This window comes from Perna viridis, chromosome 4, assembly GCF_037379345.1.
Source record: "Perna viridis isolate PV_CMFRI_1.1 ecotype Kerala chromosome 4, ASM3737934v1, whole genome shotgun sequence".
In the NCBI taxonomy this organism is placed as follows: Eukaryota; Metazoa; Mollusca; class Bivalvia; order Mytilida; family Mytilidae; genus Perna; species Perna viridis.
The window spans coordinates 9,889,326-9,906,587 of NC_142448.1; the positions used below are offsets into that span (position 1 = coordinate 9,889,326).

General features: G+C 33.5%; 2 protein-coding genes across 2 annotated transcripts; both read right to left on the minus strand.

The window, feature by feature from the left end:
- Window positions 1–8,854: 8,854 nt before the first annotated feature.
- LOC148618778 (sphingosine 1-phosphate receptor 1-like) lies at window positions 8,855–9,850 on the minus strand. The gene has a single exon (XM_088576870.1). It carries the CDS (start codon window positions 9,848–9,850, stop codon window positions 8,855–8,857), a length of 996 nt encoding a protein of 331 aa, XP_088432996.1.
- A 6,370-nt stretch (window positions 9,851–16,220) lies between these two features.
- Window positions 16,221–17,210, minus strand: LOC148618779 (cannabinoid receptor type 1A-like). The gene has a single exon (XM_088576871.1). It carries the CDS (start codon window positions 17,208–17,210, stop codon window positions 16,221–16,223), a length of 990 nt encoding a protein of 329 aa, XP_088432997.1.
- Between the last annotated feature and the right edge of the window lie 52 nt (window positions 17,211–17,262).

A 17,262-nucleotide genomic window follows, 5' to 3' on the forward strand; every position in this document is an offset into this window, starting at 1 on the left:
AGTAAATTGCTATTAAAAGCTATAAAAAAGTGTAGATTGTCAGGCACCGCTGCATCCCTAAAACATTCCCGCGTATGCGACTTTTATTCAATTGCAAAATAAAACAAAATTAAAATCCAGATTTTCTTTCACGTCATGGTGTTATGAATATTGCCATCGTGCTCATTTGCGAACTTGAAATTCTACTAAGTGCTGTATTTTAGCATTTTTATTCATACATATGCATTCTCGACCTTTAGTTTGCATCTTCAATTTACACATGTACAATGTACAAGTACAATGACCCTTTCCAAATCACTGTAATAAATCTTTGCACTAAAGTTTATGCCATTAAAGAAATAAATGCATTTCATACTTTCAACCAAAGGTTCAAATCATGCTGAAGGCTACTTTGTCAACCTTTTATATTTGATACTAGAAGGGTGAAAAAAACATGTCTGCAACCATTCTGTTCCAAAAGATACCGCACAACATTAGCAATACACGATGTCACATTTAATGAGCTCAAAATGTCAATTATACATATTTCCGTTATATGTACGGTTTCGGCATATCTTTGATTCCTGGGAAAAAGAAAGGCGTACTGGCAGTTCGGAAGATACCACCATCATTCTGGAATCACAACTAGATTGGATCCGACACTGGCATATCCAGCCGAAGTACAAAAGCTCCCTCAGAGATGCCTGATGTGTTTGTATACATAAGAAACAAAATGATTGCAGGCTGCAGCTTGATAAAACCACAAACCCAGAATATTTTGGGCACGAATGGACTGAACACACCACTGCTCGGTACGGAAGCCCATTCGTGCCAGGTGTTCACTTATTTTGAAGTCGTTATAACGACTTAGTATCTCGTTATAACGACTTAGTTTCTCGTTTAAACGACTAAGCATCTCGTTAAAACGACTTAGTATCTCGTTATAACGACATACCTAACAACGCCAGTTATGTCGTTATGACGAGATACTAAGCCGTTTAAACGAGTTAGCTATATCGTTTAAACGAGATACGCAGTCGTTTAAACGAATAAGCTATGTCGTAATAACGAGATACTAAGTCGTAGAAACAAGCGAGATGCTGTCGTTTAAACGAGTTATCTATGTCGTTAGAACGAGTTAGCAATGTCGTTATAACGAGATACTAAGTCGTTTAAACGAGATGCTAAGTCGTTTAAACAAGTTATCTATGTTGTTAAAACGAGATACTAATTCGTTTGAAAACGACTTTAATCCTTAACTTTGCATCAAAATGAAGTCAGAAGTTTATCATGATTTATTTGTGTATATCAAAGTTGAGTGTAAACCAATTGTGGGTAATTGGTCACTATACTGTATATTTTTTGCAGTTTCTTTTCACCAAATATTCAAGATCTTGAAGTATTATTTATGCTATACATGACATGTAATAATAAGTACATTGTACTCCTTGGAGACCAATACTAAATGTAACTGTGAAATAAAAAAAATGACGCAAATGTAGCATGAAATAAAATGTACCTGATTTGCTTCTAAAAGCTAATAATTAAATTAAGTTGCAATTGTGCTATTAAATAGTTAAAGACAACTAAGGGAAAATGTTTCTTTGAATATATCTTAATCTGAACAAAAATTCAAATCTTTAATAGACAGTAATTACTCACCGACTTCTTTTCTTCAAAATTAAAGAAATCATTAATTAAGTCAGGGAGTGAAATATATTGTCCCTGATCAAGTATAATACTATAAAGAGACTTCCATGTGTGGTGATTAACGGTTTGACATTTTCTGTTTTGATTAAAGCTCAGTGAGTTCCTATTTGGATAGTCTTGAAAACAATAATATGTTCCAGTAAACTCAGTGTTTGGTCAAGGGAACTCCCAGCCCTTTTGTTGGAAAATATTGTTAATTTTGCACAGAATTCGGACAAAAATGAGCAAATAAAAGCCTGGAACCCAACTCCCATGAAACTTTAATCAATTCTCTTCCTATGAAATACGTATATAATGTAATATGCGTGTACTGCATAGGCACCCATTTTAGACAGACAGCCTGCCTCGCCCGCCCTCTCAGTACTACTACTCAGAGCCTTGTTCCCCTAAGTACAATTACACTGTGTGGTAGTACTTAAGGGGAAAGTCTGTCCGAAACTGGTGTAATTTGTTTTGTGTTTAAGACTTAAGTAAAACGAATTACCTGATAAATCTGCTCATTCAACTCTACGTAGACTTGAAAAAAGTAGCTATTTTATAGTAACTGTTAATAAACTTACGGTTGACTGGGTAGTGTGAGACCACCCGTTGATATTGTATGTTTTGTTTCTACTTTTGTTTCCGGCTAAAATTTTAATATATTTTCAGAGTTGTAATCGGATAGAATGCCAAATTTCCGTAACTTCTTGAATGATAATTTTATGTAAATATTTGTAAGAATCTGGTCAAATTCCCAAGATGGGAAAAATCAGAAACATGTTTGTCAAAACCCCACAGATCTGACAATATAATTTCACTCAAGGATGATTTCTCTACTTGGAAAAAACTAATATTTGATCTCTACATCGCTGAATTTGCTCAGTATTTTTTTTTTAAGAATGTTAGAAAAATGAAGTTTTTGACAGAGTTATCTGCCCTTGAAATGTTTATTATCAGTGCATTTCAACGAAATTATAACCTTATTTACCAACATGATATAATCTTGTCTTATTTTTCCTTGATTCTGATGGTGTAAATAGTCAAATTAAAATACTGATTCTGTGTTGTCCCCATTACTTAAAAATATTGATTTCGGTTGCTTCTGAAATATAACTAAAGCTTTATCATAGATGAGACAATTCAGGGAAACACTGACCCCTTGTGGAATTTAGGAGACGTCATGATATCTAGCTTCTAAAGTATGTCTACTTTCATAAATGATTTAGGTACCATTTGTCAGCTATTGCAAAGTATAATTTTCATAATTTTTTAAACAATCCTAATTTCGGAGATTTGATACATCGCATCTACCCAAAAGAACTTGAGATAAAGGATACTACAGATACTGTGAAGTCAGCCTCATATCTTGACCTACACTTAGAAATCGATGGTAAAGGAAAACTATTGACCAAACTTTACGACAAACGTGATGACTTTTCATTCAGAATTGTCAACTTTCCTTTCATCTGTGGCAACATCCCTTCGGCTCCTGCGTATGGAGTGCTCACATCACAACTCATACGCTATGCCAGATCTTGCCGAAACTACGCAGACTTTTTGTATCGCGCTAGAAGTCTAACAAATAGGCTTCTGGAACAGGGTTATGTTGCTACAAGATTGAAGTCATCACTACAGAAGTTTTATGGTCGTCATCATGAACTCGTGGATCGTTATGATGTATCCATCAGCACCATGAAAACTGATTTATTCAACGGGTCATAGTTTGCCTTTCCTCGTTTGTCTACCCCGGACTTGACTTTTTATGAGCAACTCGGCGGGTGTTTCTAGAAAAACAGAGGTTCCTACTCCTATCGAATACCACAGCAGGGTTCTTTAACGTGCGAGGAACGTGGCATCTTTCCCAACACGGTGCACCACTATGGTTTGCGGTCAGGTTTTCCGTATTATAGCCTGACAACCCCAGCATGTAACATGCCAGGGGTACTCCATTCCACCACCTGGGGCACACATCCCAGTTGCTCTGTGGGCAGAGCGCCTAGCCCCCGGCTAAGTTTCTGAGCACTATTTAGTCGCCTTTTACGACAAGCTTAGCGCTGCTGCAGGCCTATTCTTTTGACACCCGGACCTGCACGGGGCTAGTGGAGTCCGAGTTGCTCATTTACTTTTGTTACTTTGTATGTATGCTTTTAGTTACTTTATGTTCTTTGTTGTGTGTGTCTGTTTTCCATGTCTGGTCTTTGTCCCTGCATTACATTCTTTTGATTACCGCTATAACCTTGGTTCCCTTGATTACTCTTTCAGCAAAGAGGGTCAGATGCATATATTTAAGGAAATGGTTTACTTTTAATCGGCCAGTAACGTATCAACATGTGAAATATTTTAACAAAATATATGGGAATTATTCATTGCTTTAAACACATTCTTTATATTTAAAATTAAAACATTTAGAAAAATTAATGACTTATGTTAACAGGCTTTAAATATTTGAAAAGAAAATTGCTACTCCTACATCACATAACATGAGTAAATAAAAAAAAACATTTTCGATTATTGCAACTGTAATCTTTATGATTACAAAGGTTTATAACAAAATATTATTTGATTTATTCCAGAGAAGGAAAAATTGACGATTTCGGATTTTTTTTATTATTTTACTTTTTTTACTATTGAAATCATTTTTAACCAGTTTATGAATTGGATTGCTAAAATGATAGTTTCTTTGCATGTACATTCGTTCTTAAAAATATTTTTACCAATTTTATATTGGTTTGAGAACGATGTTGAAGATCAAATTTTGATGACCCTCCTCTCAATGCTTAGGGCGTTGTACTAATTATTCAAAAAATTCAGACAGTTCAGCGGTCACAAACTGTCCATAAATAGATTTTTAACAAGTAGAACTGAGCAATCAATGGGTGTGGATGAAGTGGAACCTGCGAGAGTTAACACTATACAAAGAAAGTGCAATGGAAAATGGAGCAATACAGGATATCCTTTATGCTTCGACCAGTCTACGACACACTAGGGGTCTTATTTCATTTTGAAATAAGAACTTTATATTGTCCTTTAACTCGACAAAAATCGGACTCGGTATGAAACATAATAATTGCTAGTTGAAAGCTCAACAAATAATGATATATAGATCATAGGGAAACACGGATACTTTCTGCAGAATGCATATGGGACAATGATTTGAGTTACTTCAATGATAATTGTCTTGACATTTGCACTTTATTGTACAGCTATAACGCTATTTCTTTATTCCCACTTTGGGATACATAGTGATAGTTAGGTCCATCCACCCTTCCTTCCGTTACACAGGTGGGCATCTCTTATCCACTACTCCTCCCACACCACTGAATGGAATTGAATGAAACCGAATCTTTATTACGTGTTCCCATTGTACACATCCTATTTTATTTTTTATCCAAACCAATATGGAGGTCAAAAGTGCATGCTATTAACTGGGCGAGTGGGGGTATCAAGTTAGTGAGCATTGCTCATAGTTTTTTTAGATTATTATTTTCAAAGACAAAACAAGGAAAGGCAGTAGTCTCTGGGTGTAGTTTATTTAACTTGAGTAAAGGTCGTCATTTTTAGATTTAATTATTGCAAAATAAACTTTTTACAGGTTTTGCAAATAAACGGAACATACAATACAGTTAAGACATATTACATGTACATGTAAGGTTGTACATGTATATGTCAACATCTGATAAAACTGTCTTAAGGCTTTCAAGTATACCTTAATATTTGCGATAATTCTATACAGTCATGTACGGATGTTAAAACAATTTAATGGTAGCAATTAATTTAACAATTCGATAATTTAAGTATGGTTTCTGATGTTCATATGTAAGAAGAAGTATTTTACAGCCCTCTTAGCTGAGTTTAATATGTACACATATAAATGACAAGACATGGTGAAGTAAAAGCTGAAGAAAAAACTTAGTGCAAAATGTTGTGTTCCTGGATATTTTCAATTATGAATTTATAGAAAACCTGATATGAACCAAAACCGTGAATTTTTCGATTCTGCGTAGTTAAAACGACATAAATTCAAATCCATCATAAATGTATAAAGCACCCATTTAAAGCATTTTTTCGAAGTTTCATGGCAAAATTCAAAAAAAAAAACGCAAATTCCTAAGATCTTGCTTTCATTGATTTAGACAATTTACTGGTAAAAAATGTAAAGTACTATTTATTTTATTTTGGAGAAAGATATTATTTTACTTCAACTGCCACCAAACAGATTACTGTAGGGTAGTTAAGGATAGAGAAGTTGTAAATTTAGTAACTTTAGTAAAAACAATAGTATTGTTTAAGTGAGATATTAATACATTTTCATGGTAATTGTATTATACTTCGAAATGAAAATGGTTACACTTCGCAGTAACCAAACAGATTAATTCTCATTCTATAGACACAAACAGTAATGTAGACTTGAAAATAACGCATGGGTGTCACTTACATTTAGGACATATGTGGTCCATGGAATATGTAAGACTAATGACCCATTGAACTACCGTGTATTTTATTTTCTTCCGTTTTCTTTGTGTTGCTTTAAAAAAAAAAAAAAAAAAAAAAAAAAAAAAAAAAAAAGCTCATGATAGACAGGTGTACGCGACCATGTCTGTCATGGGTAAAATAGCCAATCGCAACACACTTAGTTCCAGTAGTTCAGTAAAGTTCAGAGGGACAACGAATAAATTAATCAAGCTTTTTGTACGTAGGTCCACATCTTTGTATGGTTACCCTTTGTATGACGATATATTCAAATTATAAAAAAACTTACGAATTACACTATATAACGGAATTTTCTATGATTACTATTAATCACGCGTGGTTAATCGGCAACCAGTATGCAAATTACTCTTGACCTTTATTGTAATTAACTAGCTATAAAACCGAAGAAATACGAATCTATTCCGTGCGTGCGAGACTCGTAAGGACGATAAAAACCCTCTTAGTAATACCTATTTCCAGGGTAGGAAACTCACTCAAATTCTAACCAGTCCTGAATACAATTTTTCAATACATTTACTATATGGCTATATAGATATTGCTAAAATTAACCAGCCCTGCCAAAAAAATAGCCAGTCTTGGGCTGGCGGCCAGGCTACTATTTCTAACACTGCTATTTCAGTGCAATTGGTAACACTGGCGGAATAGGATAAGTTCCCCTCCGAAGCATCTAATGCTATTTCCGCCCTTTCTGCTTTTTTATTTGGTTATTTTTATTATTTGGTTATTTTTGTTTTTGCTTTGTTGTATTTTTTCGATGTGTTTGGTTGTTTTTTTTTATTTATTTGTTTATTTGTTTATTTTGTTTTATTTTGGTTTTGATTTGTGTTTTAATATAAAATTATATGATAAATTAGTCATTTAAACACGCCAGCAATGCTTCTTTATTTCATCCTACGATAGGTTATCAAACCCAACTTTATAAAACATTGCTTAACTTTATGTATTGCGTGTCTTCATATACTTTATTCGTTGTACTTCGTGTGCTTTCAATTGATAACAATTTAATTTCATTACCATGTTCAGTTCAATATGCATATAGTACCATCTAGGATGTCATGGACACCATTAATTGTTCCAATTTTATAATTCCCAAGAGAATAATGCGGACTCATTTTCACAATATCATAGGAATAATGTTTGTCCCCAAAGGACAAAGTTCACCTAAACAAATTAATTCAAAACATTATTGCGTGTCTCCGTTTTCAATGTTGATACTTAGTCAACATTATAATCACAAATAATACTTTAATTGCTACATTACATATATTACATTTTTGTTTCATCTTTCATATGAAGACATCAATGGAGGCAGATATGATGGTCAAATTTATGACATTTGAATGGATCGTAATACCGCCGATAGTTTTTGGAAATTTGTTAATAATTTACAGCATCTACAGATTTCGAATGTTCCATACACGAAGTTATATGTTGATAGCAAACTTAGCAGTATCGGACTTGTTGGTTGGATTAATTTACTTGCCATATGATATACTTTACTGGAATTTCAAATGGATACGACAAAGAAAAGCAATGTGTATTTTGAAATTTGTTTTACAACATGAGTTTGTCGGAGCATCTGTCTTTAACTTGCTTGTGATATCAATCGATAGGTATGCTGCAATTACATATCCTCTCTGGAGGCTTCAACTTTCAACAAAATGGACAAAAATTGCTATCATGGTATCTTGGTTGGCATCAACAGTAATAGCAGTCGTGCCTTTTGCTACTGTAAATAGTTATGACGCTTCAAATAATTGTACATTTCGCTGGAGTATGAATTTTCCAATTGAATATGAAATTAGTACGTTTTCAGTATACATGCTGGCAATAATTATTTCTTTTGTTTTATATTCACTTGTTGCTCGAAGAACGTTTGGTATTCTAAAGAGAAATGAGCAGAAGGGACATAACTCTCCTTCTGTTAACCAATACTCGTTTCGCCGTCTAATCAGCTCATATGAAACAACAAAAATCATGATTCTTGTTCTAGGAGTATTTGTTTTATGTTGGTTACCATACGGAGTGGCTGTTACAGTTGATTATATAGCCCCTTTAGGACCAATTGGTAAAACGGCTAAATTTATTGGCGGTATGTTGGCACTACTGAATTCAGCATTGAACTGGATTATTTTTGGTGTCAAAAACAAAAACATAAGAAAATCCTTCAAGATTATTTTCTGTAAAAAAAAATATACCGAAAGGCAATTAAACCGAGCAGGGACATAACAGAGGTTAATGATTGATAGAAATATTGGGAAATTATATAGTTAAACTTATAACCTCGTGTGGTCCCATTTGTAATGTAATTTGGCATTAAAACATGGAAACAATTGTTTTGATTCAATAAGAACTTGATAGATAACTTCTTGTTTCTTGTACACGTATGTATGTTGTTTTGTTTAGTTTTTATTTTCACTTTTTTGTTGTGTTTTCCTGTTTTGTTTCTATGTGTCTACATTCAAATCTATTCATTTATTTATTTGTTTGTCTTTGTACTTATTTGTTCATGTTTTTATTTCTTTAAGAGAAGATAGATGCCATGCAGATTGTTCTTATTTTACATTTACATCATATGTAAACAATTGTTTCCAGAAATGATACATGTAGTATGAAGCCGTCAAAAAGACATTTCAAATAATTCGAAGAAGTTCTGCATATACAAAATGTATACATATTTATATCTGAATACTTTTTAATGCGACTGACTTTGTACACAGTATATATCTGAAGGAGGGGAACAAGCACTTTCGGTCATATTAAGTGAATTATTGTTATGTAACTTCCGGCAGCACAGAGCTTGCTTAAAAGCCAGTCTCATCGTTTCATTTTTAGCACCATATATTATCCAGTTAAGAGAACAGTTGAATTCTCCTAGACAGCCTAAATATTTAACATAATTTTGTAGTCTATAACCATTGTCCAAGAAAAATGCCTGTACTATTACAACAACACAATAAGGTCCCCAGCACATTGCAAATACACCAAAAACTATCATCATTATTTTTGTTTTTAAAATATGTTTCGTGTAGCCTCTCGAGCGTGCGGAACTTATATCTTCCCCTTTGTATGAAGTCTTGCCGCTAAACAGTTTATACATTCTTTTAACAACCAGAATATAAAGAGTGAAAGTTGTAATTATAAGTGTTATGTAAACTGTCAGCACCAAAGATATATATCCTGTATGTAATACTGGTGTACCACAAGGTTTGTCTAATGACCATTGATTCCATCCTATCAACGGAAGTATGCCAAAGATGAAGGCCACTGTCCACCCTACAATGCACAATCTTTTAACATATTTATTTGAAGACTTACTGTAGTAATTCAAAGGATTTACAACTGAGCGATACCTGTCCAAAGATATTATGAACAAGTTGGTAACGGAAGCCGCAAGAAAGAAAATGTTCAAGAATTCCCTGGTCAAGCAGTGATATTTATCTCTGCTAAAGAGGGGGTCAACGACATCTAGAAGCTGATACGGATAAACAACTAACCCGACACAGAGATCAGATATAGCCAAGTTCGCAATTAGTCCGTATATCCTCCTTCGAAGAGACTGATATTTCCACACACAGTAGAGAATAAGTGAATTTCCAAATATGGTCATTGGTATAAAAACAATCGAGACTATGATGAAGATATCTCTAGAAACTCCAACCAAACGGTCCTCATTTACAGTGGTGTTCATTTTTGCCTCTAAAATCAAATGATAAGTTCGAGTTTCACTGACCAAATAATTATTATTACACCTGTTGTTTTTTCCACGATACCTCTAGCAAAACAGAATGCTACCTTTCCACATGCTGAATTTCTGATGACATGCTTGATAATTACTTATATAATTATCAGAAAACACATGGATTTTATACATTAAACATTTGTTCGCATCCGAGTAAATTGATACTTGTATTCAACTCTTGATTTTTATTTAAACAGATTACAAAACTTTTATTTTTTTCACGTAACTAGAATGTTCTCAGCTTCCGTAAAAATATCAAAACTTCTATGAAAACTGTAGGACGGCTATGTGTATAGTGAAAAAGTGGAGACACTACTGTTACTCTCTACACTGGAAGATATTTGCAGCGGCAACCTTACCTTACTTCTTTTATTCTGATGAAACGCTGTTATTGTCATTCTAAGTTTTGTATTCTTAATCCCATACACAATCAGTTTATAGAATTATTTATTATTGTCAGTAAACTGCTATAACTCTTTATGGTTGACAAGAGTTCATATTTCTTTCCTACAAAATTGTCCAAAAATATTAGGAATGAAAATGGTCCCCAGCACATTACAAATATTATCAGGATTAATACAAACATCTTTGTCTTCTTCAGCGATGAAATAGTGCGTTTTGATGTAACTTTCTGAATTGACAGATTCTCAAAGTTGCTTCTGTTGGTCTTTATAACACGAGAGGACATACAGATAACTCGGATAACTAAAACAATCGATGCCGTTAGAATCAAGATGAAAAATGTTAATATGAAAATTTAATATCTAAAATCAAAAGCACCAAACCAGTTATTAACACATTTCACTGTCGGCTTCCATGAATTCCATCCTAACAAAGGAAGGATAGCTACAATGGCTGCAAGAATCCAACACAGAGATATCAAAACCACCAGATTTTTCTTCTCGAACTGCAGATGTAGTAATGGATTGGATATTGCCAAATATCTGTCGGCGGACATCAATAGCAAATTCAAAGCAGAGGCTCCAACAAGAAATATAGCAAATCCATTCCTTAATAGACACGATATTTTATTTCTTCTAGTCTCTGGTATCAGATAAGTCGCCATATCAAAAGGTATAAATATGATTCCAAACAAGAGGTCTAAAGAAGCTAAATTGGCAATAAGTATAAAGCTCTTTGAATGTAAAGTTTTGTTGGTTCTAATACAGTAAAGAATCAAGCCATTTCCTAAAACAGTCGGAAATATCAAGATAATTTCAACGACGAACGTTATTAAGAAGATCCCGTTAACATCTATTTCATTTGTTAAATTTTGCATTGGGATGATGAGCACGGTCAACAAAACCTCAATATTGACCAGATCAAAACATTTAGATAAGTATAACTACATGTATTATAATGTAGATTTTATCAAAGAATTCAGTTTGGTCAAATTGAGACTGTTGATGATATTTCTGCCTTGCATTTAGCAAACTTATTGTCACTGAGTTTGTACATGTATCTAGCGGTCATTTATGTACATATATGTACCTAACGGTCATTTATGAGGATCTGCGGTCACCATATGCACATATTTACTTTCAACAGTCATCAAGGTAATACTACCGTATTATATAATAAACCGACTTTAAATGAAATGGAACGATTTCAATATTTCATTGTGATTAACAAAATATCTGGATTGAAATAACTTAATTTACAAATAATTTACGGGAGTATAATATACAAATGTATATAACTCTGAAATATATGGTTTTAAAATTGGGAAAAATAAGCAAGGGAAAATATTAAAGGCTTAATGCACCCCCCATATATAGTTGGGGATAGCAGACTTTTTATCACGCTGGAAATATTTAACAACTCACAAACACGCACACAAACAACGAAGACGAACGTAAAAATATTATGGTGGTAGATTTAATTCCATTAAAACTCGTTTCAAAAAATAAACTTGTCTTTTGTGTTCGGTTACGATAAATTTTATGTACAGTTTCTTGTGATTAATGCTTATTATTATGGTTGTAAAATGTAATTAAACTGAACAAGATATCTAAGTACTAAAAATGTGATTATGTCCATAATCACTAACACATTTAACTATTTGTCGTTAACATATAACAGTAATGACAAATAAAAGAAATAAAAACAGATTGCAGTGAATTCTGGAACGATATCGTTGAACAGTGGTTCATTATATTTTATTGCTTACAAAGATGCTTTAGTAATATTTGAGTCTGCCAAATATCTTATCATGATTAAATTTAATACATTTAAAATATCTATTCATAAGACGATGTAAACATTTATCAATTGTGTATCCTAAAAAGAAATATCAGAAAATTGAATCACACATTTGTATGTGTATATTAAAGGATAAAATGAAAACTTGTATCGAAACTTGAAGCGGGAGGTTTTGCAAGTCATAAAACTTGGTTTTGCCTACTTTAATATCAAAACATCTTTACCAAGTCAGAAATTTAGTGGCTAATTTTCCCTTTTATTCGTGTTCTATTTACAGAATCTCCAATCCCGATTTCTCATACATGTAATTAGTTAACGTTGTTTAACAAACTATAGAGGGTAAGTAAATACCATTATTTTTTTCATCTTAAAAACGACTCATACAATTAAAACCAAGAAATAACTAAAATAACACGCACATAGAAACAACAGTAAATGAGCAACACGGACTCAATTATAAAGTGGGAGCATGAGTCAGGTGCACCGGTAGGGTAAGCGTCCTCAGCTTTTCTGAAAACATTTACCACTCTTAATGAATATTCATTTGTTATTTACTTCAATCCATTAAACTGTTGTAGAAGTCACCACATTATCACTTAGATCTATGTCGTTACTTGAAGCATCAAATGATTACAATTTTTATTGAAATTCACTATTAGTATGATAACTTTTCTACGGTTTAGATCCCAGGGGTATCATACTGGTAAGTTAAACAAATAGGTCTTCGAATGAATCATACAGAGGGAAATCAATAGGAGACTCTGGACTATGATTCATTCCGTGTGCATTATAATTGTTCTATAATACATTTAAGTAATATTTTGTTTTCAAAATACATAAATGTATACCCAATGATGAATAGTACCGGCTCGTCGGAATGGTGGAATGACAATCACGCTTTACTATTCACCGTGATAGAGGGCGTTCAATTATGTCCAATTATAGTTGGAAATTGTTTTCTCCTTCGACATATCATAACATTGAAATTGTTTAGGAAGAGAAGTTATTGTTTGATTATAAGTGCGTCTATATCTGACTTACTAGTTGGTAGTATAGTTATACCCTATGATATTGTTATAATGTTGGCGCCTATTGTCTCAGAACGAAGACTACCCTGCCTGACGTTCTATGTGATAGTTCTGTTTATTATTGGAGCTTCGGTTATAAATATTTTTCTTATGTCAGTGGAAAGATACATTGCCGTGGCACTGCCTTTTATGTACTATACGAAATCATCAACAACAATATTGATAAAAAGCGTCATTGCGGGATGGATCACAGCCTTTATTCTGAGCATCTTACCTCTTTTTGGTTTGAATGATTGGAGGACTGGTATAGTTTGCCTTGCAACCTCCATATTTACTAAAAGTTATTTGCAACTCGTTCTGACGATATACATTTTATTTATGATAAGTTCTGTTATTCTCTATATCGCTACAGTCAGGAAAACAATCGAACATCTTCACAAAACAAACTCTAAAAGGCTAAGAAACCTGGAGATTAGTGACGTCACAAAGATGCCAGTAAGCATTTCTCGATATAAAGAGCACTTAAAGAAAAACATGAGAAAATCAATAGCGATGATTTGTATGTTTGGTATATTTATATTATGCTGGAGTCCATTTGCTTTATTGACTGTAATAAGGTTTTTCTATGAAAATGATGTGATTCATCTTCTTGAAAGTTACTTTTTAACATTTGGCTTCGCAAACAGCTGTTTTAATTGGATTGTTTTTGTAATGTGTAAGAAGCGAATGAGAAATTACTGCAAATGTATAACATTGTGCAGAAGTTAAGATGCTGTTCATATAAACATTTATAGGAGTTCCTCACCAGAAATCTTTCTTATCTGCGATATTGTATCAATGTACATACAAAAACCAAAACCAATCACATATTCGTGTATATTAAACTGTCTTGGGCGAATCCTGTCTTGAGTGCGTGTGCAGTCACAATTGTCATATATATTCAAGAAGATTGAGAATAAACAAATAAATGTCACCATTTAGTTTTAATTTTAACGATTAGTTTGGCTTATATAGTCAAAATGTAACATCAGATATTGTATTGAACAGAAATAATGGACACATCATTATCTTTATTATAAATTTTTATCATTTTACATTCTGTCTCATTTCTTGTGCTATTTCATAGGGGTAAGGCCGGATATCATTTTTTTAATTTTCAAATTTTCTTGAAAAAAATATTTCTTTCTTTTTGTTCATTGATGTAGAAAATTGAATTTTCTATCAATCGATACCAAATGTGATACATTGTAAAGTTCAACATTTTAAACAGTCGATGTTTTGATTAGTTAATTGATGGCAAATTTCTTATTACCATTAGAAATAAAAGACTGAAGTCTTCGAAGTCGCTAATCGTCAAATATTTAATGTCACTGATTTCAGCTTATTTTCAACATTCGAAACGGTACAAATGCGATATGCTCTATAAAATCGGGTGACTTCCGCTAAAATCCTGGTTCCCTTGATATTATTGCATACTTTTTCGTAACATCTATGACCCGAATGTTTTCAATCAACCGGAACAAGATTAAACAACTGGCAATGGCTATATATAGATATCGGTGTCCTGATAATATATATGACCTTTATATAATCAATTGTAACGAACGCCTGTGTTTGAATCGGAAACTGGGTAATATAACTGGGTAAAATTAAATGCTAACCGATCATCTTATCTTTTAATGTAAACTTCCTATTCTAATACAAGCAAAAAACACGCATAAACATGTGTATGATAAGTTTTACAAAAGGTACGTTGTAGCGATCTTTGGGTTGCTTATGATATTGACCAGGGAACTAGTTTAGGAACCAGACTAAGCAGCTGGCAATGAATTTTAATAGGATAATCAATTGGAAGGAGTGAATAACCAAAATATGATCACGGGTGCCGAAGAACGCAACTATAGATTTAACGAGTGTGCGGAACTTGTTCCGCGCACGAGTTAAATCTTACTGCGTACTTAGCACGATCACCAATTGATCATCCTATTTGCTATATAGATTTCCTGGCTTATTCGTTGCTATTTTCAACATAAATTTCAAATTGTGAACGGCGGATTGATTTCAAAGTTGTGACGTTTTGGCGGGAGAAAGTCCGGGAGTGAAATTACGAAATTTATTTCACAGTGTGAATTATCGAAATTTATTTCACTGGGAACATTCGATAAAACACTGCAATCTATATAATAATCATAAATATCTGGGCGTACTTATGTATATGACCTATATAGTCTTGTAACGAGCCACAGTTCCAGAATCGGAAACTGGGTAATGTTCAAAGCTAACCGATCATTTCACGTAAACATCTCGTTCTCGTACAATCAAGAAACACATGTAGAACACACGTGTATAGTACTTAATGGTCCTGTACTTCCATAGAGACCCTCTGCAGCGATCACCTGAGAAGTTGATAATGCGGACAAAACATTAAAAAGTGGTAGTCAACCCCAATGGAGTCTCCACAGTGGGGACAGAATGAATCCTCAGCCAAGTGGTGAAAATGCAGTTGAGATTTTTTAGTAGTACTGATACTATGAACTGTAGTATTGATTCTTTGAACAGTAGTACTGATAATATGAACTGTACTATTGATTCTATGAACTGTAGTATTGATTCTATGAACTGTAGTACTGATTCTATGAACTGTAGTATTGATTCTATGAACTGTACTATTGATTCTATGAACTGTAGTACTGATTCTATGAACTGTAGTATTGATTCTATGAACTGTAGTACTGATTCTATGAACTGTAGTATTGATACTATGAACTGTAGTACTCTATGACTGTTCTTAGAAATAGATATTGCTGTAACATTGATAATGCCCTCGGCTGCAGCACATGGCATTATTAACGTTTCAGGCAATATCACTGTCCCATGGGCAGTCAAGTTATCATGATAATGTCCAAATATAAGAAACAACTGTATAAGCATTTAGCGTAAATTATGTCCATTTTACATTTATTAAACGGTGTACTTTAGCCATAAAAACACTGCATGTCTCGAGAATATTAGAGGCAGGTGCGTTCTTACTAGACCAATTAATTCATCAAACTGATGTGGAAATATTTTATTTTTCAATAAGTGATAATCTAACTGACGCTGCTTACACTTCTTAGTTGATGTAAGGAAGTGTCATACTGGGTTTGAAAGGCCCATCTTTTGAATGGGGATAGTGTCGTTTTGATGGCATGTCGAATTCGCTTGTTCCTCAACCCCAAAATTATCCAGTTAATCCCTGAATTTGAAATTGCCAACAGACTTGAATATTTGAGCACTCTTGAAAAGTTTTCTCTTTCTGATGGAAATAATGGCTTTAATGAGACAGTAATAGAATACGGTCCCCAACAGAATGCAAAAACACCAAGAATGAGAGTAAAAAGTTTGGTCTTCTCAAAAGAGGATCTTAATCCATGTACTGAAGTTCTATGCATAAGAGGGTTCGTTATCGAGTTTCTTTTATTCACAATAGCGCTGATCGTTACAAATACGGCAATGAACATGGCGAATGAAATAAACACTGCTATCACATTTATTGACAACCATAATGTCAGAAACTTTGGATTCAGTGCGTCAATCCATTGATACGTACATTTTAAGGTCGTGTTCCAAGAGTTCCATCCGAACAAAGGTAGAACAGCTATGAAAATTGACGTGAGCCATGAAAAACTTATCGGAATCACTAAACATTTTTGAGACAATTTAAAATGCCATAGTGGATATTTAATAGCAGTATATCTTTCTATAGAGATCACCAACATGTTCATAACAGATCCTCCAACTAGCCCAAGCAAAAGAAACTCTCGTAGAAGGCATGTAAGTTTGTTCTGACGTACCTCAGGAACAACAAAGGATATCATGTCATATGGTATAAAAAGCAATCCAAAGAGCAAATCAGACAGCGCCAAGTTACAAATCAAAATATAACTCCGTTTGTGGAGCGTTCTAAACCTGATAATGCTGTATACTAATAACAGATTGCCAAATATCGTTGGAATGATGATAATTCCTTCTGTAATGAAAACAGAAAGGAAAAATGTGTCATCATAGAATCCAATATTTAGACTGGTTGAGTTATTCATTTTAACTTCAGTTGATAAGTTTCTCACTAAAACTCTTGGTCTTGCCTTACCT

Bases quoted from the DNA above. Each gene is read 5' to 3' on its own strand.
- LOC148618778 (XM_088576870.1), bottom strand. From the start codon at position 9,850: ATGAACACCACTGTAAATGAGGACCGTTTGGTTGGAGTTTCTAGAGAT.
- LOC148618779 (XM_088576871.1), bottom strand. From the start codon at position 17,210: ATGAATAACTCAACCAGTCTAAATATTGGATTCTATGATGACACATTT.